This window comes from Halichoerus grypus, chromosome 2 (assembly GCF_964656455.1).
Source record: "Halichoerus grypus chromosome 2, mHalGry1.hap1.1, whole genome shotgun sequence".
NCBI classification, from domain to species: Eukaryota; Metazoa; Chordata; class Mammalia; order Carnivora; family Phocidae; genus Halichoerus; species Halichoerus grypus.
This window is the reverse complement of record NC_135713.1, coordinates 204,001,841-204,024,235: the sequence shown is the minus strand read 5'-3', so window position 1 is coordinate 204,024,235 and position 22,395 is coordinate 204,001,841. Positions and strand designations below refer to the sequence as shown.

The 22,395-nt window shown below is 61.1% G+C and overlaps 2 protein-coding genes and 1 long non-coding RNA gene across 33 annotated transcripts in view; 2 read left to right on the top strand and 1 right to left on the bottom strand.

Annotated features, from left to right (window-relative positions):
* The first annotated feature begins 530 nt into the window (after positions 1-530).
* Positions 531-22,388, top strand: UNC13D (unc-13 homolog D). Of its 18 annotated transcripts, none has more exons than XM_078066089.1 (32): positions 535-826; positions 1,567-1,602; positions 1,843-1,950; positions 2,067-2,126; positions 2,218-2,284; positions 2,499-2,703; positions 3,016-3,060; positions 3,202-3,270; positions 3,451-3,520; positions 3,688-3,792; positions 3,903-3,995; positions 4,082-4,185; positions 5,277-5,394; positions 5,489-5,613; positions 5,749-5,839; positions 5,921-5,977; positions 6,060-6,157; positions 6,262-6,313; positions 6,404-6,537; positions 6,633-6,753; positions 7,097-7,240; positions 7,423-7,521; positions 7,624-7,830; positions 7,977-8,045; positions 8,930-9,009; positions 10,324-10,429; positions 10,510-10,581; positions 10,892-10,975; positions 11,443-11,563; positions 11,805-11,928; positions 12,376-12,572; positions 19,689-22,388. In XM_078066089.1, the coding sequence occupies exons 1-32, from the start codon at positions 710-712 to the stop codon at positions 19,736-19,738; spliced, it is 3,228 nt and encodes a 1,075-aa protein (XP_077922215.1). In that variant the 5' UTR covers positions 535-709; the 3' UTR covers positions 19,739-22,388. The 18 variants fall into 18 exon arrangements, 11 of the variants coding, with proteins under 11 accessions (XP_077922216.1, XP_077922218.1, XP_077922219.1 ...); XM_078066085.1 differs by lacking the exon at positions 19,689-22,388 and adding an exon at positions 13,319-14,223 and having other exon boundaries at positions 536-826; XM_036088649.2 differs by lacking the exon at positions 19,689-22,388 and adding an exon at positions 13,319-14,223 and having other exon boundaries at positions 537-826; positions 2,523-2,703.
* The window catches only part of UNK (unk zinc finger), a 33,222-nt gene continuing 26,019 nt past the window's right edge, over positions 15,193-22,395 (bottom strand). For 13 of the 14 annotated variants that reach the window (XM_078066099.1, XM_078066106.1, XM_078066094.1 and 10 more), the window contains 4 exons: positions 21,126-21,572; positions 18,290-18,471; positions 17,418-17,675; positions 15,193-16,654 (listed from right to left, as the gene is read on the bottom strand). In XM_078066099.1, coding sequence (XP_077922225.1) covers positions 16,499-16,654; positions 17,418-17,675; positions 18,290-18,471; positions 21,126-21,572 — 1,043 coding nt within the window. In that variant the 3' untranslated portion in view covers positions 15,193-16,498. The remainder of the gene's footprint in view (positions 16,655-17,417; positions 17,676-18,289; positions 18,472-21,125; positions 21,573-22,395) is intronic. The other variant, XM_036088666.2, reaches the window with a different exon arrangement.
* LOC144380894 (uncharacterized) lies at positions 16,650-18,295 on the top strand. Its single transcript, XR_013445216.1, has 3 exons — positions 16,650-17,095; positions 17,272-17,435; positions 18,191-18,295. It is a non-coding gene; the product is annotated as an uncharacterized LOC144380894 (long non-coding RNA).

The window sequence follows — 22,395 nt, the reverse complement described above, 5'->3', positions numbered from 1 at the left end:
CTGGCTGGGCAGCGCCGCCTCTCCAGCCGCTTCCTCTGGCCAGCCCCGCCCCGGAGCCCCTGGGGTTGGCCAGCCCCCAGAAGGGCATCTGAAGGGAGCACCTCCTGACCGGCCTTGTGGGGGCGGGGGCCGCAGGGCCGTCTCCGCCCAGCATGGCTTGGCCCCGTCACCTTGGTGGAATGTCACCTGTGGGGTGGAGCAGGCCGAGCAGTTGGCTGCCTGCTGGGGAGATGCCTCTCGAGCCTCCACCCTGTGACCTGTCCACCCCGTGCCCTGCCCACCCCCACCCTAGGTCTCGGGTCCGTTCAGGGAAGTCTGTGGGTGGGAACCCCACCGACCCAGGGCAGCTCTCCCCTTGGTCCCTGGCCCAGCTGGGCACACCCGTGGTGTGGGGGCAGGCCCTGACGCCCCCTGCTGGGGAGCACTGGATACCCCCCCCAACATGCACCAGGGCCTCCGTGGGAGGGCGGGGTGGGGCCAGACCCGCCCACCAGGTCCACTTGCCTCCAGCCTGATAGAGTTCCTCCCAGGATCCCAGCCGGCCCCAGGAGGAAGGTGTAGGCCTCTGAGGTGGTGAAACCCTGACCGGAACCTCCCCCCCCCCCCCCCGCACGGGGGAGGCACCCGGTGCGCTTTGCATAATCCTGTGGCTTCACTATCTTCACCCCGCGGTGGCAGCTCGGTGGAGGGGAAGGGCAGAGCGGCCACCATGGCGACACCCCTCTCCCACCCCCAGCGGCGCCCCCCCCTCCTCCGCCAGGCCATCAAGATAAGGCGCCGCCGGGTCAGAGATCTGCAGGATCCGCTGGCCCAAACCGCTCAGGAGGTAGGAGTGACCTCAGTGAGGAGCAAGAGTGGCCAGGGTGGGGCTCTAAGGTCTCTGGGTTGTGGGGCTCTACCTCTCGCGGGCTGGGGTTGAGGATGTGGTCCCCTTTCCTGCTTGTCGCGGCACCTGGGCAGGGCCTTCTGGGTTGGCAGGCTGGGGTCCACCATGTGTTCTCTGGGCCATCCTGGGTCTCAGGTCTGGGGTCGGAGCCTCTCTTAGCCTCCTCCCTCTGGAGGGGCCCCCTGCCCGCCGCAGCCTCTGGTCTTCCAGCTCCAAAGACACCGGCTCCTCTAGACAGGGAGTGTCCCTGCTGTGGGCCAGGCGGCTTGGGGATCGGTCGCGCAGCCCCCAGGGCTGCTTGGCATGACCCCCCAGTCTCCCACCTCCACTGCTGGGCCTCACTTCCGCCGCGGGGGTGCGGAGCGTGGCCGCCCGATAAGCAGAGCTGCTTCCTCTGGGGAAGGAAGGAGGTTGGGGCCACGGGTGCAGCGAGCTCACGCTGCTGGGGCAGCTGAGCGCCAATGGACCTCAGCCACGGCAGGCGGGGGGACGAGGAGGGCGGCCCGGGGGCTGGACTCCCAGGAGGACTGCTGTGGGAACAGGTGTGCGGTGCTGGTGGGTTGGAGGCCGGGAGCTAGGGACCCCGCAGCCCTGGCCTGGCCTGCTCTGAGGAGCCGTTGCTGCTGTCTGAGCCCCGGTCCAGGCCTTGGGGACACCTTGCCTTTCACTTTACTCCTCAGCTCGAGCCTCCATCCCACCACCTCTCCCCTGAGGAGGTAAGAATCGGAGTACTGGGGGAGGCAGTGGGGTGCTGGGAACACACTCCTTGGCTACTGGCCAAGGCTGACGGCAACAGCAGGGGAGGGGGGCACTTCTAGGCCTAACCCCCCACCCCGCGCACATTGTGGGCGCCTTGTCCCAGCTTTGGGCGCACAGTGGTGGTGCCAGGGCGGCTGGGGGAGCTCACCTTGCAGTGGGCACCCTGGGGCTCCTGAGGTGACCCTGCTGTGTCTCAGCGGGCCCTGCTCTACGAGGAAGCTCTCTACTCCGTCCTGCACCGCCTCGGTCAGCCGGAGCCCGGCCATGTGCGGGACGCCTCGGAGCTGCTGCGGTACCTGCAGGAGGTGAGTGCAGCCCCCCCTCCGCCCGCCATCCTGCAGCCCGGACCCAGGAGTCCTCTCTTCCCCGCCCAGCCCCCCCCACCCTGCGCCCCTAGCCGCCTACACTCCTACCCCACCAGGCCTTCCACATGGAGCCCGAGGAGCACCAGCAGATGCTGCAGCAGGTCCAGAAGCTTGAGGTAAACCTGGTCCGGGGCCATCCTAGGCTAGGACAGGGGCTGAGAAGCCCAGCTCCCTCTGGGACTCAGGCTCACCCTTCTGTCCTTCTAGAAGCCAATATTTTGTCTGAAGGCAACTGTGAAACAAGCTAAGGGCATTCTGGGCAAAGATGTCAGTGGTGAGTAGGGGGTGAGGGGCCCTGAGGGTCCTCTTCCCAGCTCCTCCTTCTCCCCATCAGTCCGTCCCAGACCTCAGCTGGAACTCCCCGCTCCCGGATGTCCCCTGGGTGCTGCTGGCCCCAGGGCCTTTGAGTCTGGGTTGGGGAGGGACTCTGCCCCTGGGATTGGGGTGATGAGGGAGTCTCCCAGGGAGCCCTGCCAACACCCTGGCAGCCTTGTCCTTCCCCTCCTCCCCAGGATTCAGTGACCCCTACTGCCTGCTGGGCATTGAGCAGGGGGTGGGCGTGCAGGGGGGCAGCCCTGGCTCCCGGCATCGGCAGAAGGCTGTGGTGAGGTACACCATCCCGGAGGAGCAGACCCACCGCACCCAGGTCATCACCCAGACACTCAACCCGGTCTGGGAGGAGACCTTCATCCTGTACGTGGCCCTGCCCCAGCCCCTATCCCCTCAATGAGATGAGCAGGACTTCCTGGCTCAGGGGAGGGGACTTGGCTTGACCGGAGGAGGGGCCTGCTCCCGAGGCCAGAGACAGACAGGAAGCACAAATGCCACGTATGCTGGGTTGATGTGGGGGGTAGGCCGAAGCTTTACCTTAGGGGAGGGAGGGGGAGTTTGCAAGGAGGGGCTCGGACGGGACAGTGGGTAAGTGGGGGTGGGAGCTTCTGGGGACAGGCTCTGGCCGGGGTCCGGCCCTCCAGGGCCCTCAGCCAGGCCCTTTTCTCCCCATAGGGAGTTTGAGGACATAAGCAACTCGAGCTTCCATCTGGACATGTGGTGAGAGGCATGCGCTGCCCGTAGGGGTCCGGGAGAGAAGAGAGGTGGTTCGGGGTGGCAGATCCTCCTCCCAAAGAGGTCAAGGGCTCCCAGGACACCCTCTCTGCCTCCTGCTCAAACCTTTGCCCCCCGCCGCCACAGGGATATGGATACCGTGGAGTCCGTCAGACAGAAGCTCGGGGAGCTCACAGATCTGCACGGGCTGCGAAGGTGAAGGCCACGGGAACGGGTTCCTGGGGGAAGGAGTGTGGGCTGCCCGCCCCATGCATGCGAATCGGTTGCTGGGCCACAGGCTCTGTCCAGGCCCGGGGGCCACAGGAGGGGGACGGATCCCAGCCTGACCCCTCCGGTGCCTTGGCCCACCCCCCTCATGGCCCCTGCCTGGAACAGGATCTTTAAGGAGGCACGGAAGGACAAAGGCCAGGACGATTTTCTGGGGAACGTGGTTGTCAGGCTACAGGTGAGTGGGGTCAGGAAACAGGGACTCGTGTGGGGTTCAAGGGAGGGGCTCTGGGTCCACATCAAGCCGAGCCTGGAGTGGGCCTCCTGTCGCCTCCTCTGCCCCCAACCGTGTGAGGCTTATGCTGCCCATGGGCGTGGCCCCTCCCGCCCACCCGGCCCCCCCAGGACCTGCGCTGCCGGGAGGACCAGTGGTACCCTCTGGAGCCCTGCACCGAGACCTACCCAGACCGCGGTCAGTGCCACCTGCAGTTCCAGCTCATTCACAAGCGGGTAGGTCTGGGGCCGAGAGCAGGGGCCTTCCAGTGGCCTGCCTGGGTAGGGCAGACGGGCTGTGCTAGGGAGAGGGTCCTGTCCTCACCACCCTGCCGGCCCCACTGCAGAGAGCCCCGGCAGCCAGCCGCTCCCAGCCCAGCTATACGGTGCACCTCCACCTGCTCCAGCAGCTGGTGTCCCATGAGGTCACCCGGCACCAGGTACTGCCCTCCCAGGGCTGGCGGGGGGGAGGGGGCGCGTGGGGCCTACCGGCCAGCTCCTGACACCCTTCTACCTGTGCCCTCAGGCAGGCAGTACCTCCTGGGACGGGTCGCTGAGTCCCCAGGCTGCCACCATCCTCTTTCTCCATGCCACGCAGAAGGACCTATCCGACTTCCACCAGTCCTTGGCGTGAGTGTGCCTGGGAGGGTCGCCTGGGAGGCACCAGCCTCTGCCTCCCTGCCTGTCCTCCTACAAGCTGGCAGGCCAAAGTCTAACCCTCGAGAGATTTCTCTTTGGCCCCAACTGTGTGTGTCGAGTTTTGAGTCCGTTGCCAACTCTTAAAAATCTGGAGATTTTCCATACAGAGTCACATCTCCAGCTTCCCGTGTACCCCAAGTGCATTTGTTCTCCTGGGCTAGCAGGGGGTCGCAGCAGAGCACCTGGCCTCCCCCACCCCTCACGGTTGCCATCGGCCCAGTCACTCCCTGACGCCCTCTGAGTCCTTCTGGGCATTTGAATTTGCTACCCCTGCCCCAGACGACAGCCTTGTGGCCCAGCTCCAGCGCTCTGGAGTCCACGGATTTGTGCGCCGGCATTACCAAATAAATCTGTGTCAAGGGCTTGTCACGTCCCCCGGGCCCTAATAGGTTGTGGGAACGTGTTCGAGTGCAGGTGGGTGAGGCGTGTGGAGCCGGGGGCACCCCAGGTGGAATGAGAGTGGGTGTGGCCCGGGGCCACGGCGGACACTTGGCATTTGAGTAGGGGGCGGACGGAGGTGGGGGACAAGGGCAGCTTGTAGGACCGTGGGCAGGTGGGTATCCCCAGGCAGGCAGGGAGGGGGGATGCAGGCGGGGCACCCACAGTGAGGCCCCAGTGCGCCCTCAGGGCCCAAGCATGTAGTTCGGGTGACCGCCGTGTCCCGGGAGGGACTGGGCAGCCCTCTCCCCCCCGTCCTCCATCACTGTCCCACTCGGGTCTCATCTCAGCTTGGTCGTCACCTCCGTGAGGTGTCCCCTGAACTAAAGGGGAGTCCCAGCTGATGCTTGCCACGTGTGCATGAAGGCTCAAGTCTCCACATCTGAGTTTTTCAAAAGGAGCAAGAAATCCTGAATCTTTAAATCACAAGTATCCCAAGCGGACAGGGAGATGATTCATTTACCTGTTTGAAAAGCACCTTGACTAGGCTGATGGGGGCCGGCAGGGGGCGTGGGGCAGGGCGGGCGGGTGGGCGGCGGGAGGCGCGAGGCCCCAGGGCGCGCTGGGGGCTTCCTGTGTCGCAGGCAGTGGTTGGCTTATAGCCGCCTCTACCAGAGCCTGGAGTTCCCGAGCAGCTGCCTCCTGCACCCCATCACCAGCATCGAGTACCAGTGGATCCAGGGCCGGCTCAAGGGAGAACAGGTGGGCTGCGGGGGAAGGAGCAGTGTCGGGCAGGCAGGGCTCCGGGAGGCGGCAGGGCCGCCTGTGACGCAGCCCCGACTCTGTGGCCCTGCAGCTGGACGAGCTGACCGCCTCGTTCGGCAAGCTGCTGGCCTACGGCCTCTCGCTCCTCCGCCAGTTCCGGTCGGTTTTCCCGCTCTCTGTGCCCGACTCCCCGGCCCGGCTGCAGTCTCTGCTCAGGTCAGCGGCCCGCGCTCCCCCTTCCTCAGTGGGCAAGGGAACAGGGGAGAGCTGGGGCCCCTGCGGCGAAGCCCGCTGCAGCTGAGTGCAGGCCTTGGGCAGGAGGCGTCGGGACCCAGCTGTCTGTCTCCGCAGGGTCCTTGTACAGATGTGCAAGATGAAGGCCTTCGGAGAGCTGTGTCCTGACAGCCCCCCACTGCCCCGCCTGGTGACCGAGACGCTGAGGGTACGGGACTCACCCTGGGGACGAGGAGGGCTTGGGGCTGAGCCTGGCACCCCTCCCCGCTCACCGCCTCTTTGCCCGCAGACTGGCACGGTCCAGTGGTTCCACCTGAAACAACAGCACCATCAGCCCATGGTGCAGGTGAGGGGGCTTGGGCGGGGGGGGAGGCGGGGGGGGTGCTCACCCCCTGCAGCCCTGCTCAGCGCACCTCTGTCCCTGCCAGGGCATGCTGGAGGCGGGCAGAGCCCTGCTGAGCCTGGTACAGGACATCATAGGTGACCTACACCAGTGCCAGCACACGTGGAACAAGATCTTCCAGAAGTGAGCAGGTGGCTGGGTGGGGACGTAGCGCGGCAGGGGCTCAGAATGGGGACCAGAAGGGCCCCGGGTGTGCTCCCAGGTCACACCTGTGGCCTTCCTTGCAGCACCCTCAAGATCGACCTCTTCTCCATGGCTTTCCTGGAGCTGCAGTGGCTGGTGAGCTCCCCCCTCCCCCGCTCCCCGGGTCTCCAGGCTTTGCCCTCCACCCTGGCTCAGGAGCCCTGTCCCCATGCCTTCCCTTTGTAGGTGGCCAAGCGGGTGCAGGACCACACGGCGGCGGTGGCGGGCAGCCCCGTGTCCCCAGAGATGGGCGAGAGTCTATTCCAGCTCTATGTCAGCCTCAAGCAGCTCTGCCAGCTGGACCCGGGCCCCGCAGAGAGGTGGGCAGCAGGCTGTCGGCACGAGAGAGAGAGGAGGGTCAAGGAGGGTCTGCGCTAGCCCGGCATTCCCCAGGCTGAGCCCCAGCTCCCCCCAGGGATGGAGTCCTGGCCCTGGATGGCTTTCACCGCTGGTTCCAGCCCGCCGTCCCCTCCTGGCTGCAGAAGACTTACAGCGTGGCCCTGGCGCGGGTGCAGCGCGCTGTGCAGATGGACGAGGTGGGGGCGGGGCCTGCGGCGGGGCGGGGCCCGGCTTTGGGGGTGGGGCTAGGGGCTCTGCTTGGGCCTCTAGGATGCGCGGAAGTTGGCGACCAGCTCTTGAGGCCAGTTGCATGTACAACGCTGCCTCCTGATATCCTTGGTTTTAAGTGTGGCTTTCCTTCGCAGACTGATCTTTGCAGCCTGGGGGTCTGGGTGGAGTCTTGCTCCTACCCCTTGTAGCCCCCTGCCCCCCCTTGCTGGTGGTAGAAGCTCTGAATGCCTGTGGAAGGAAGGAGGGAGGGAGGGGCACGAATCTGGCAAGCCCTGAGCCCTCTTTTCTGCACCCTCCCCCATCCCCCAGCTGGTGCCCCTGAATGAACTGACCAAGCACAGCACATCAGCCGTGGATCTGTCCACCTGCTTCGCCCAGATCAGCCATACTGCCCGGCAGCTGGACTGGCCCGACCCAGAGGAGGCCTTCATGATCACCGTCAAGTTTGTGGAGGTGCGGCGTCTTCCCGTGTCCTTCCCCACCTTTCTAGGACAGCCTCATTTGACTTGCCCTGTTTCCCCCAAGCTCTTGCCCTAGCAGCCTCCGAAGCCTAGGTCTTAAATCTCCAAGTCACTGAGATTTCCATGCCTCCCCCCAGTGGCCCCCCCCTCACTGATCATCCTCTCCCACCGCAGGATACCTGTCGCCTGGCTCTGGTGTACTGCAGCCTCATAAAGGCCCGGGCCCGGGAGCTCTCTGCAGGCCAGAAGGACCAGGGCCAGGCAGCCAACATGGTAAGGGCCAGAGCTGGATGTCGGGCCGGGGGTGGGGGTAGGGATTGCCGGTCCTGGCAAACTCCAGCAGCTCTGCATCCCTGTGCCCGTGCCTGCCCTCAGCTGTGCGTGGTGGTGAATGACATGGAGCAGCTGCGGCTGGTGATCGGCAAGCTGCCCACCCAGCTGGCGTGGGAGGCTCTGGAGCAGCGGGTAGGGGCCGTGCTGGAGCAGGGCCAGCTGCAGCACACGCTGCACGCCCAGCTGCAGGGCACGCTGGCTGGGCTGGGCCACGAGATCCGCACCGGCGTCCGCACCCTGGCGAAGCAGGTACCTTGTCCAATTCTCAGGGACCCCACCCTGCCCATCCTTGGCCTGAAGCGCCCCCAGCAGGACTCGGGCTGATGTCCAGCCCCTACCCCTTGCTGAACCTAAACTCAGGCTCCAAGTGACGTCACCCTGTTTTGTGCCTCCAGCTGGAGGTGGGCATTGCGAAGCACATCCAGAAACTCGTGGGCCTCAAGGAGTCTGTCCTGCCTGAGGATGTGAGTGGCCCTCCCTGCTCACCTTTGCCAAAGGGGCTTAGGGTGGCAGGGGGCTGAAGGCCGGGGGGTGTCAGAGATAAGTCCCCCAGACTTGGGCAGGAAATGTTCCCTTCTGGGCCTCGGTTTCCTGCTTGGATGCTTAGGGGGAAGGGGTGGGTCATTCCATGGGCTCCCCCAGCATCCGCGTGGGGACTGCAGTGGGGGAGGGCTTAGCCTTTGCAGCCAAACCGATCTGGGTGTGCATCCTTCTGAGCTCCCTGTTTCTACAAGCCAGCTGACTTCAGCGTCCTCACCTGTCCGGGGGCAGAGAGAGTGATGCGTACCTTTGGTTGTCTGGGAGAAGGTCATTCAGTAATTCAGCAACTATGTAAGCGCTCTGTCATGGGCAGAGATTTAGGCATGGGGTTATGGATCAATGAGCAAAACTTACAAAACTCCCTGCCTTCCCGGAGCTCACATTCTGGTAGGGGAGTTGGGAGAAGAGCTAGACCGTAGCTGTGACTAGAATGAAACGTGTATGTGTGCACACGTGACGCGTTAGTAAGTACTAGAGAAAATGAAGATATGTATATTCGTATTTGTGTTTTTTTAAAAGATATTTTTAGACAGTGGCTAGAGAAGGCCTTCCTCAGGGGGTGACAGCTGAGTCAAGACCTCAAGGAAGCAAGAGAAGGAGCCCTGAGGATTTCTAGGGGAGGGCACGGCCAGGGCCCTGCGGCAGGACCCCGCACGGCCGCTGACGGGCTCTGGAGGAGGCCGGGCAGGGCTCAGCTCTGGCACACGTTCCGAATGAGGCAGGCAAAAGCTCGTGGCCCTGTTTCCTCTTCCGAGTCAGGGCACGGGAATGGGCCAGAGCCAGACTTGCCACCCACCCCTCTTCCCAGGCCATTCTGCCCCTGATGAGGTTTCTGGAGGTGAAGCTCTGCTACCTGAATACCAACTTGGTGCAGGAGAACTTCAGCAGGTGTGCGGCAGCCTCCCACCCTGTGCCCCCCCCCGCCCAGCCTCGGCCATTTCCAGGAGAGGATGCAACCAGCCTCTGCTTAAATGCTCACTCCTAGGGACAGGGAGCTCACTACCTCACACACCTGCCCATTTCCCTTTAGGCGGAGCAGAAAGCTGCCTACCCTTTCTCCCTTAGCCCTGGGCTGCCTGTCCCTCCTAACATTACAGGCAACTGATGTTCCTCTCCCAGGATCCAGGGGGACTTCTCGTTAGGGTCTCTCTTAAAGCAGGGGCCCAGCACACGAGGCAGCAGGACTAGACGTCAAGGACGTGGGCTCTGGCCCACCTGGATTCAGACTCTAGTTTTGCTGCTGCTCGGTGGGTGGATTGAGCAGATTACTCAAGTTTTCCATGCAGATGATCATAGTTCTGGCCTCTAGTGAGGATCAAGTGAGTCACATGGGGTGCCGAGCGCAGCGCCTGTGCAGAGGAAGTGGTCGGTAACGAGCTGCACAGCGATGACCATGGGTCCTCCCCATGGGAACTGGGCTCTGAGCCTGCTGCCCCTCCCCCCGGAGGTCCACTCCCAGTGGTGCGGCGGGGCCGGGGGAGCCCACCGCTGTTATTTCTCAGGCCACAATATGCCATTTGTTCAGCTAAAACGGAGTTAAATCTCCATTATAGGGACTTGACTCACTACAGTCTCAAAAGCCGTTAGAACGTTGTCTGGTGCCTAATAAGCACTCAAATATGCTGAATCCATTAACTGCCTTGAATACAACCTTCCCCATTCTTAATTACACAACCCAGTTTTGTTTTGTTTTGTTTTTGTACTGAACTGCTTGACTCTGCTTTGACATGTGAACTTTCAGTTATTTCAGGTAGTTAGGACTGCGGCTTCGTTGCCACTTTTTTCTCCCCAGGGGTAGTAGATGCTTGTCTGTGTTGAAATCCCATTCATTTTGACCACTCCCATACTGAATCATGATTCTGTCACTGGGGGACCAGCCTCCCTGCCCCTCCTTGTTTGTTGGGGTTTGATAATCCTACTGAGGGAGGTTCTTTGCTAGGTTGTGAAACATATTGGTTGGGACTGGCCACATCTGTCCCCCCCCCCCCCCCACGTGTCCTCCTTCCCTCAGGAGACCAGCCCTCCCTCCCTCCACCCCTGCCTGCTGCCCTGGTCCCAGCCTTACCGGAGAAGCAGGTGGAAGTGGAGGGTGGGGTGGGGAGGAGCTGGGGGTGGGCCTGGGTCCCTTTCTCAAGAGTGTCTCTGCTTCCTCTCTTCCATCCTCCTGTCCTGCGACTGGCATCCCTCTGCACCGCACCCCAGCCTCCTGACCCTGCTCTGGACCTACACGCTCACCGTGCTGATGGAGGGGGCTGCCTCCCAGCGGAGCTGCCCCCTGGCCTCCAGCAGGCTGAAGACTGCACTGCAGGTACTAATAGCGGTGACAACAAGTAATAACCCGGGCGGGGGGGGGGCTGATGTCTCACCCACCTGATGTCTCACCCCTAGAATCTGGAGATCTGCTTCTACGCAGAGGGCTGCGGCCTGCCACCCGCAGCCCTGCACACCGACACCTTCCAGGTAGGGGTCTTTGGTGAGCTGGTGGGGTGGGGGGGAGCCTGCCTACCTGTGTCCAGTACCAGCTGCATAATTTACAGGGCCCAGCACCGAAAGAAACTGCGGGCCCCTTTTCAAAAATTAAACCAAGCAGAAGGTTCTTTAAGCGCGGGGAGGGGGCAGCTGTGCGACTGTGTGGGGGGCACACCTGTGAAGCCCACCCAGAGCTTTCCTATCACATCGGTATTGGCCGAGCCGAACCCTCTGAAGGGCGGCACTGGACTGGGTTGAGTGTGACAGTTCAGGGGACTTCTCAGCTGTGCCTCGGTCCCAGGCTCTGCAGAGGGACCTGGAGCTGCAGGCCGCTTCCAGCCGGGAGCTCATCCAGAAGTACTTCTGCAACCGCATCCAGCAGCAGGTGAGGCTCTTTCCTCCGTGTGGCTCCCGGCACCCCTGGAGGCCCGCCCCACTCTGCCCCACTCCGCCCCACTCCGCCCCACTCTGCCTCCACTCCGCCCCACTCTGCCTCCACTCCGCCCCACTCTGCCTCCACTCCGCCCCACTCTGCCTCCACTCCGCCCCACTCTGCCCCACTCTGCCCCACTCTGCCTCCACTCTGCCCCACTCTGCCTCCACTCTGCCCCACTCTGCCCCACTCTGCCCCACTCTGCCCCACTCTGCCTCCACTCTGCCCCACTCCGCCCCACTCCGCCCCACTCCGCCCCACTCTGCCTCCACTCTGCCCCACTCTGCCTCCACTCTGCCCCCACTCTGCCCCACTCCGCCCCACTCTGCCTCCACTCTGCCCCACTCCGCCCCACTCTGCCCCACTCCGCCCCACTCTGCCCCACTCCGCCCCACTCTGCCCCTGCGCTCCACCCTTAGGTGGAAACGGCCTCCGAGGAGCTGGGGGCTATCACAGTCAAGGCTTCCTACCGCACCTCTGAGCAGAAGCTGCGTGTGGAACTGCTCAGCGCCTCCAGCCTGCTGCCCCTGGACTCCAATGGTGAGTGCAGGCTGCGCGCCGGCCACTGCCCGCGTCCTCGCTCTGCGCACCCCCACGCCCCTCCCCGTGTCCCCGGCAGGTCTGCTCTCCGGAGAGGGAGCGCTGGGCGCGTGTCCTTCCTGTTGCCAGGAGGGGGCAATGCTGCGGAGCAGGGCACAGTGGCAGGGGCGGGGAACTAGAGGCGGGGAGCTGGGATATCCTTGGCAACGTCACCTCCCCAGGTGACCTCCCCACTTGCCAGGCTCCAGCGATCCCTTTGTCCAGCTGACCTTGGAGCCCAGGCACGAGTTCCCTGAGCTGGCCCCCCGGGAGACCCAAAAGCACAAGAAGGACCTTCACCCCCTGTTTGATGAAACCTTTGAATTGTGAGTGGGTTCCTACACTCGCCACCCTTCCCCAGCCCTGGACTTCCCTCGGACCTGCTCCTCCCACGGTTCCCCTGTGATGAAGGCATTTGGGTTCCAGGGAGGGGCCCCTGGAACAGGGCTTTGCTGGGACCCTGCGAGGAGTGGGACTGCGGGGGAGAGGGCCCCCACCTGTTGGGACTTAGAGGCTTGCTTCCAGGGAGGTCCTCTGTTCCCCGAGACAGGAGGGTCTGGGGAACACAGGCCCCTGGTTTAAAGTACCAGCCCAGAGTCAAAGGAGGTGTCTGTCAGGGCACACGCCAGGCCGAGAACTGACTTTGCCATCCTAATGCCCACTGTCTGCCCTCAGCCCTGGCCTGTCCCCAAGAACCAGCGATGACCTCTTGGGGGGGGTGCCAGTGACCATGTAGGGGCAGGCAGCTGAGCCCCGCTCTGTCCCCCATTCAGCCTGGTGCCTGCTGAGCCGTGCCAGAGGGACGGAGCGTGCCTCCTGCTCACGGTGCTAGACCACGACACGCTGGGGGCTGACGACTTGGAAGGGGAGGCCTTTCTGCCACTACGCTCCGTGCCGGGCCTGACTGGGCCCGAGGAGCCTGGCGAGGTGCCTCAGACCCGCCTGCCCCTCACCTACCCTGCACTCAACGGTAGGCCGGAGCCCCAGGGCAGAGGCTGTGGGGCTTCGGGTGCAGGGCCTGGCCCAGCACTGGGGGTGCAGGGGAGGGGCAGCCCGTAAAGGTCAGGCAGCAGCCCCTGGGGACGCGGATGGAGCTGGGCTCAGAGGAATCCCTCCTTGGGTGTGGGAGCCAGTGGAGCCAGCGTGGGGGCTCGTGCTGCTGAGTAGATCTCTCGGGCGCATCAAGAGACCACTGAAATCTGTTAGGCCAAGTGTGGTGTGACTCTTTGGGGATGGGGGGTCACCAGTATGCTTACCTGGGGAGAGAGGCTGGGTCTCCGACTGGGGGGCACAGGCCAAGTGTCCTCCAGGCTGGATAATAGGTGACATGTCTGAGCACTTACCGGCCACTCCTAAGCACTCGAGACGTATTAACTCCCAATCCTACAACCACCTAACGTGTCAGATACTATTATGGCTATTTTACAGATGAGTGAACTGAGGCACAAAGAGGTTAACTAGCTAGGCTTAGGTTCTCATATAAAAAGGTAATAGTTGCAACCTGAGGCGCATCTCAGCGTCTTCCAGTGCAACTCGCGGTCATGCCAGAGGCGCTGATGGGTCTCGTCTTATCCGTCGGGCTGTCTTGTGAGCGTGGCCGGTGTGTGTCCATCACTAGTTTCCAGGATGGCTAGAGAATGGGTCAGTGTCCCCTGCCACTACCCAGGCACCGCCCCCCCCCGCCGCAGTCTGACCCCCAAACGCCTCTCTTCACAGGGGATCCCATCCTGCAGCTGTTGGAGAGCCGGAAGGGTGACCGGGAGGCCCAGGTGTTTGTGAGGCTGCGGCGGCAGCGAGCCAAGCAGGCCTCCCAGCATGCCCCAAGGCCCGGGCGGTAGCAGTGGAGGTTAGGGATGGGGCTGGGTGCCCGGTAGGGACGGGCTTTCCTGAAAGGTCTGGGTTCTCCCCACCATAGTGCAAGCCCTCCGGCCTGGCCTAATGCTCCAGAAGGGCCCTGCAAGCCTGGGGAACCCCAGCGTGTGGAAGGCCCAGCACGAAGATCCCGTCTGGTCCTCCTGCCAGAGCAGGGGCCCACGGTGCTGGTGCCAGGAGCCTGTTAGTATTTATATTCCCTTCCTCCTGCCTGCAGCCCTGGCCTCAGCATTCCCCACCGAATCTCAGCACCAGGGGGAGGGGGCAGCTGTCTGCGGCTCCCGCCCCCGCTTCCCTCTTTGGGGCAAGCTGCTCTGGCAGAGACCTCTCGGCCACCTGTTTCTGGCATGCCTGTTCCAGTCCCTGGGGTGGAGGTTAGGCTCCCGTGGGCCTGTTCTTTAGCACCCCTACCTTGGTTCACTGGGGCCAGGGCTATGGCACAAAGCCTCCTGGGGGAGGGAGGGGACCCTGCCAGAGACGAGGCTCCAGCTGCCCCGGTGGGGAGGGCGGCAGCTATAATGAAGGGAGCCTGGCTCCTCTCCTGAGGTGGCTGCCGGTACCCAGGCTAAGGAGCCTACAGCCAAGGAGCTTCTGGCTCTGAAGAGGTGAAAGCTGGCAGTGGGGCTGGCATGGAGGGGCAGAAGCAGAAAAGACAGCTTGGCCAGCCGTGTCTACTGAGGACACCTCCTCCCTGGGACAGTACCTGCCACTTAGGAACTTTCTTAGCAAAAATAAAAAAACAAAAACAATTCATTGTCCTCTAAGGAACTATACCGTTGGCCTGCACTGGGGCCCAGAAGTTTAGTCAGGCCATGCAAACCCCCTCCTCAGGCCTCTGGCAAGGAGACCCTGAGCTGCCCCTGACCTGGGGGGGCCTGGCCCACCCCTCACTCCCTCATGTTCTAGAGCAGGTGTGGGAGTAACTGATGCACAAGCAGGGCTTCGCACAAAACGTTACTAGGCATGTCAGTTAGTGGTTGCTGCCTGGCACTCCAAGGGGAGCACCGGGAGTGGGGGGTCTCCCAGGAGTGCAGGCTGAGTGGCTATTCAAGGGCTTACCAGGGTCCCAGCCTGGCCTGGGGGGGGGAGGTGGCCACTGTATTGGGAGTCAGAGCCCAAGGCCAGGTTGTCATTCTAGCTGTGTGACCCTGTTGGAGTCCCTTAACCTCTCAAGTATGATGGCAGTCGGAGGTCAGATGAGATCACCTCCAAGGCTCCTTTCAGCTCTGAACCTGAGCCCCATACAGAGCCCACTAGGTGCGTTTTTCACAGCCACCTGCTAGGCCCGCTTAGAGCAGAGGAAGGAGGTGGCTCAAAGGCTGAGACCCTCCTCCTCCCTTCTAGTGCTTTTATGAGAAGCAGTCTTTTTCTGTTTCTCTGGGAGACAACTAGGGACCTGTTGTCTTTCGCAAAACAAGTAAACAGGTCCCAGCTGATAATGGATCCTTGAAGAGTCCTACGCCTAGGAGGCCTCCCAGGCTAAAGGTCTCCAATTCATTTGCGCCAGCAGGCCTGGGTCGGAGGGCACTTGAGCTCTGTCTAGGGGCTTGAAGGTGGCTTTAGCCGCCTAGCTACACCTCGGGTGGGGGCCTGAGCTCCTTCCATGGCCTAGGTGGGGCTGGAGCCAAGGCTGGGAGGGCCAAGCTGACTCTTCTGATAGTTCAGAGGCCCTTATTTGGGGCCCTGCTCTCCCTTACCCCCACGTAAACAAGCTACCATTGTAAGTTCATATTTTATTTCCAATAGGTTTGGAGCTTTGTTGATTTTTGCATTTTTGTAAAAAAAAGTTTTCACTTAATTCATTGAAAGCCCTTTCGTGCTGAGCCCAAGGGGGAGCCTGGGCCAGGCCAGACCCTTCACAGCCCTCTTGCTCCCACCCCAGACCCCCAGCGCTGGGAGCAGGGTGGCTTCCCTCCACCCGCTCTGCCCTCCCGCCCCCACTGCATCTTTCTGTACAGAACAATTTTTAAAATGGAAGCTAAGACACAATATACATTGGACAGGCACGCACACACATGTACACACGCGTCCGCTCCAAACGGGCAGGACGTCAGCTGCACTCAGAGAGCACCAAGGAATGCATACGGAGCCCCTCCCGGTGAGGAGGGCAGGGCCTAAGCCCCACCTTGGTCCCCAGTCCGCAGCTCCTCCCCACCAATTGCCCTGCTAGCTGCCAGAGGGGGGCAGGGGGGAGAGGGAGGAAGCTGACAGCAGCTGGGGGGTTATGAAGAGGGCAGTGCCAGTCTGGTAGGTGGTCCTGGGGCCAGGGAGGCTGCTCTGGGGGCCCGGAGGGAGAGGACTGAGGTGGACCCCTGGCCTCAGGAACCTGAGGGGTAGAACTCCCGGGCCTTGCCCCTCAAGGAGCTTCAAGGGCCCAGGGTTGGGAGCGGGGCTGGCCCCTGCAGCTTTGGCCTGCCAGCCCCAGACTAGATACACATTTGGTAAAACCTAGGAGCTAGGCTGGCTGAGACCCCCAGCACACCCCCCTCTCAAGCCTCATGGCTGGGAACCAGGTCTGTCCCCCAGATGTCCACACCCCTGGCTCTGGCCCTGGCCTGGGGAGGTGCAGGGAACAGGGCCTGCCCTGAAGGCTTGGTCCCTCCCCTTGGCCCCTTCCAGCTTCCTGCTCGGGCCCCAGGAAGAAGTTAAAACTAGTTAGTTTTCCTACATTAAAAAGAGAAACCTATCCCCTGCCAAAAGGCCGGTGGGCAATGAGGGGACTTTGTCTCTGCAGTGGAAAAGGACAGAGTGGGCAAGGGGAGGGCTGCAAAATAGTTTTTTCTTTTAAAAAGTGCTTGGTAAGTCTGTTTTAAAGTGTGTGTCTATATCTATGTACAGATATACACACAGACACTGTTCACACACTGCTGCCCACGCACACTTGCACACGCACAGAAATGTATACATATACAGAATCATATACATATACATACATACATACATACATACATACATACATATATATATACTTTAAAAAGTCCTAGGAAAGAAGATCTGAGCCGGGCCAGGGCCAGGCCTGCAGGGTCACGACTGGAGGGTGTGGGCCCGGCTGGGCTGGCAGACGGGGCACTCGCTGCCCTCGGCGCAGAGCTCACACAGCACGGCGTGTTGGCATGGCAGCACCGCTCGGTTCTGCTCCTGACACTTAAGGCATTTCACCGACTGCATGTGGAACACGGCCTGGGGAGGGAGAGGGGTACCGCGTTCACTGGCCCGGCCCTTCTTCACATTCACTTCAGTCTCCTTGGGACAAGGAAACTGAGGCAAAGAGCTCAGCGGCGGGCTCACAGGACTCAGCCGACAAGTGAGAGAGCAGAGCTGGAGCTCAGGCTGCTGCCCTCAAGGCTCCCAAAGTCTGCTTCCGGCCCCACCGGGGAGCGGGGAGGCCCAGGGCTGCTCCACAGCTCCCGCCCGACAGGCTCTTCCTCCCACAAAGCCCCTGCCTCGCTTGATCCTGCAGTGACCCTCAGTCCCCAGATGAGAACCATGAGGCCTGGCTACAAATGCCCAAAGAAAGAATGTACTTTTCTGCTGTGCCATGCTCCCCGGGCATCCAGCCGGGCACCGAGGAATGCAAAGCAGCTCTGGGGACCTAACCTAACATCCCTGGAATGTGTGCTGGTACGTGCAGCGCTCACAGGAGGACAAGCACCTCGATGCCACTGAAGGCCCAGGCCCAGTGATGTAGCTTGGGTCAGCCCTGCCCGAACTGGGGGGGGTGAGCACTGATACCTCTCCACCTCCACCTTTCTCACCTCCCCAAGGAGTGACATTTCCTCCTACCTCCCCACCTGCAGGCAGCATCCTGTGTCAGCCCAGTTGGGCAGAGGCTCTCAGAAGGAAGGTGGCTGTCCCTGGAGCAGCAAGGACCCCTCAGAGTCCAAGTCCTGGCTGAGGCTACTGTATGCCCCCACCCAGCGCTCCCCTAACCTCCTGGGCTGACCTTGTCCACTTGTTCCAGGTGGGCCCGCAGCTGCTTCTGGAGGGAGTAGAGGGTGGAGAGCGAGAGGGCCTCCAGGTCAGAGAAGGTGGGCAGGGCCTGCAGGTCGGGGCCCGAGTGCAGCCGCTCCAGTTCTTCCTGTAGCTTCTTAACCTGCCCCTCCAGTGCATCCCGCTGCTCCCGGGCCAGTTCGCACTCAGCACCCGCTGCACTGGCCCGCTCACCGGCCTCCTCTGCCTCCTTCTTCCAGGCATCACAAGCCTGTGGGCCCAACACACAGCGCCTCATCATGATGGCCCCCTGCCCCCGTGTCCCCTGCAAGCACCTCTCTGGGAGCCCGCATGGGCCACTTGTGGCTGCAGGGTCTGCTGGGGAGCTGGGTCAGCTGTCTGGGGAGGGAGGAGGCGGGCACTGCCTGCAGAGGAGAGAGATGTCAGGGCCTGCAAGAGACCCTCTCTAGGCAGGGAAGGGGGCTGAGCCCAACGCAGCAGGGGAGCCCAGGCAGAGGGGGGCATGCTGCTGGCGAGCACCTGCAGGAGCAGCCGGGCTGCAGCTGGACAGAGGAACCATCTCAAAACCTAGAACCCTGGCCCTGGAGCCCTGCAAAGTCAGGACTTCTGGGGAGAGGCCAGCACTGCTGTGCGACCAAACCAAATAAGCAACTCACAGTGGGAATGCCGGGCCTGGGGCGCCAGCCACCCCGGGGTCCTGGTTGGCAAGGCAAGTGTTTCCACAGAAGAGAGTGAATAAAACTGAGCTTCTGCTCTGTCCTCCAGGACCCCTGCCCTCCCAGCCCTGCGCCCGCTCTGTGTAAGATGGACTCAGGCTGGACGGCAACCGGCCCTGGGAAGGCGAGCGGGTGTGGGGCCCAGTACCTGCTTGGCCTGCTTCCAGGACTCCTCCCACTGCTTAATGGTGCCGTTGGCCTCCTCCAGCTCTTGCCGCAGCCGGGCCAGCTCAGCGGCCCCTGGCCCGGACAGGAAGGCAGGGGACGTGCCTGGGGAGAAGCTGCCAGAGGCAAAATGCTCCCAGATGCTGCTATTCATCCCGTTCAGACCTGCCTCGGGAAAGGGAAGAATATTAGAGCTCCGGAGGGCTTCAGGCCTGCGCCCAGGCCCTGGTCCTGTCCAGCCCTCTCCGGGAGGCTTCAGGGGGCTAGCTGTGCAAGGCTTCGGCAATGTCAGGCTGGGGAAACTCACAGGAATGTGTAGGGCCCACAGGGGCATCAGACCTACTGTCGCACCACCTGCTACTCAACGTTTGGCACTTAACTTCTGAGGCTCAGCATCCTCATCTGTAAAGTGAGGATCCCATCATTTGCCTCACAGGGTGATTCGGAGGACTGGGAAGTACTGCAGGGAGAGCAGTCTGTGAAGGAGGCTATTTATGATTGCGAACTGACTTGTAGGCTAGAGGGAGGAGAGCCTTCGTGCATCTTCTGTAAGGCTTGGGAGGAGGCTGAGGGGCAAAAACACAGGCCAGAGCCTCAGATGATGGCACAGCTAGAACAGGAGGAGTTCAGGGAGCCCTGGCTTCATTCCCCTTGTTTTATGATAAGGAAACAGATACAATGTGTTGCTAAGAATCACACAAACAGTAGGGGCGTCTGGGTGGCTCAGTCGCTTGGGCGTCTGACTCTTGGTATCGGCTCAGCTCATGATCTCAGGGTCATGGGATCGAGCCCCATGTGGGGCTCTGCACTCAGCAGGGAGTCTGCTTGAGATTCTCTCTCCCTCTGCCCTTTCCTCCATGCCCTCTTTCTCTCTCTCAAATAAATAAATAAATAAATCTTCCCCCCCCCACCCCCCAGATTTAATTTATTTATTTGAGAGAGAGAGCATGAGCGGGGCTTAAGGGCAGAGGGAGAAGCAGACTCCCCACAGAGCAGGGAGCCCGACGCGGGGCTTGATCCCAGGACCCTGAGATCATGACCTGAATCGAAGGCAGATGCTTAACCGAAGAGCCACCCAGGCGCCCCATGAATAAATAAATCTTAAAAAAAAAAAAAATCACACAAACAGTAAATACTGGAGCCAATATACAGTCAGAGCATCGGACTCCAAAGGCTTCCTCTTTCCAATAAGCTACGCTGCATGCTCCTCCAACCATACTCGCTCAGTCCTTCCACAGATGTTTACTAACACCATGTGCCCTCCTCTGTGGCCCCCAGGGCAGCCCCTATCTTCTACAGGGGGGTCCATACCCACGTCTGGCCTCACTCTGCCCACGCTTATTCTAATAATTTCTTTCTCACTCTCTTCTCCGCTAATCCAGCCAGGATGTTCCAGAAGCCTCCAAGCAATACGAGTGCACCCAAAATATGAGAGACATCATCCTGTGTGGAGAGCCTGAGATGTGCACAACCTATGAGCCTATGTGCCCTGTCTCAGAGGTGGGAACTCAGAACCAACACAACACCGTCCCAGCAGCAAGCTCTTCCCACGGACCTCTGCTCACGCTCAGGCAGCATTTCCTCTCTTGGAGAGGAGCCGCTTCCTCTCTCGACTGCGTCCCGCTCAGGTCCCCTCTATTATTCTGAATCACAAAGCCAGGCCTCTGCCTCCACACAACAGTGACAGTCCTCCGTATGCTCTCATGTCCGTGCTCCTCTGCCTCCCCGACTGGACCATGGCTCCGTACCAGCAGGGACTGTTGAGCTCACAGTGTACCCATAACTCTGCTCAGTAACTACATGGAGAAGGAGTGAATGAATGTGCAGCCAGTGAGAAGGGCTACAATCAAGATGCTTCCAGAATACGAGCAAGTCAGACAAATGTAACACAAAGCATCTAAACCTGACAGACTCGACATGAAATGTAACAGCCACCTCCAAAGCTGGAAAGATACTAAGAAATCAACGTGCTGCCCTGATCTCTGGAGTGAGATTAGGGAGCTCCCAGCCTGGTCAGAATGTCAAACATGGCTCAGGGGCTCAGGCTCAGTGTGACCAGGAAGCCCAGCACCCTCAGCGGAGGTTATTATCTCCTCCAACAGCTGCCGGGGGAGGGGAACTAAGAGCAGACGCGGCGGTTTGGGTACCGAGCTGTTTTACGTGTTACCTCAGCGAACACTCACACCAGCCCGCCCACGAGAGGGAACCCTGCCCGCGGTGCTGGAGCGTGCGGCTCTCCACACCCTGCTTCCAACGGCTGTGACTGACGTGCCCGCCAGAAGGCACAGTCCATACCGTTCTAACACTTGTGTTCAGCAAACAGCCTTTGGGGTTACAGCTAGGTCTGCCTGGTGCCTCTGTTTACCAGGAAGGCCACTTGGAGCCTATTCAGATTTTTCCCTTTGCCTCCAGTGAAGCTGGCTGTTGTGAGCCCGCCTGCGAGCGCTCTGAGCGACTGGGCAGAACCAGCACACTGGCAGGAACAGCACCTAGGCCCTGGCACTTGAGGCCACTGCTTCTCACTGCACACCGGCCCTGTGCCCAGCACTTCACTCATGTTATTTCATTTAAGCCTCGCCACCGTCTTAGAAGGAGGATGCTGCCATTATACAAATTTTAAAGCAGAGGAAACTAAGAGAGGCTAAGTTGCTTGTCTAGTTTTACCCAGCTAAGGGAAACATGGGACAGGGACCTGACCCACCTCCAAGCCATAAGCCACTTGCTTCAACCTCATTCTGCATTGCCTCTGGCTATGGACAAAGCACTTTCCAAAAGCCCAGATCCTGCCCCAGGTCTCAGAGACACACACACTCTCTTACCCAAAGATCCATGTGATGCTGAGGTCCCCAAAAATGTGTTTTCTGACTGGCTCAGGTGGCCCTGGGGCTGCTGCAGGAAATGTGAGGAGAGGCTGACAGGAGGGGACGGGGATGCTGAGTGGAAGGAAGCAGAACTGCCCAAGGAGCCGGGGATGTTCACGGGCGCAGAACTCTGCAGCAAACTGCCACCTGGAAGAGAGGCCCCGGAGGGCCAGTAAGGGCAGGGCAAGCGATGCGGAGCCACACCAGCAGGGGGCACCTCATCTGCCCATCTTGGGCCAGGCTGGACCCCTACGAGCCCTCCCTTGAGCGCTGCCCGCCCGCTGCCCACCCGCTGCCCAGTACCAATTGTGATGCTGCCTGGGTGGGGCACTGTGCTGTTATCGAAAGTCTTCTCTAGGGCGGCCACCCCAAACTCGTTCAGGTCCAGGTCATCCAAGGCAGACTCTGGAGACAGATTGGGGTGTGAGCCTCCTTGCCTCCTGAGAGGCCACACCACCCTGAGGTTCCAGGCCTCGCCTCCAGGACCCACCTGCCCTCTACTGCCTCCTCTTCACGCTCAGTCCCACTAGACCCATGCTCTCGAGCCTCTGCCTGTCGGGCTGCTGCTCTGCCAACACGGACGCCCTGAGCTATCTGCCTCGCCAAGTCCGGCTCAGATGGCGGCTTTTCCGAAATCTTCACTGATACCTCCAGGGGACCCAATGCAGGGTTCCTGACTCTGACAGAGGTCTTGTCTCCTGCTGTTACAGTTCATATGTCTCATCCCTGCGTTCTCTGGGGGCAAGCAAGCCTCTGGGCCCTCAGTGGCTACTGCAGAGTAGGTGCTTGACAAATACCCACTGCTCTCTGCTGGACTAGACTGGGAGGCTGGGAACAACAGGAACACCCTGTCTGCATCTCTTAACATCCCAGTGCTTAAAACACGATCTGGCACGAAGTAGCACCCATAAATGACTGCTGAGAGAGAAGGGCAGTGGCTTCAAATGGCCAGGAACTCTGAGGACAGTTGCACAGGTTGTTCACTACATGATACCTAGTGAGAGAATGAGTGAGGGCTGAATGACCTACGTCGTGGAATGAGACTGCACTTGTCCAGAGGAAGAGTTATCTCTTTCTAATTTGCACAACAGAGCAAACTGAAGGGCTACTTTCCTATAAGGTCTACTCTTGGGCCACACCTTGGGCTCATTTTCCCTTTTCAAAGGGCTCCGAGTGCCCACCCTCTAACTCTCCCAAGATAAATGTCTAAAGTGACAAGTACACTGGT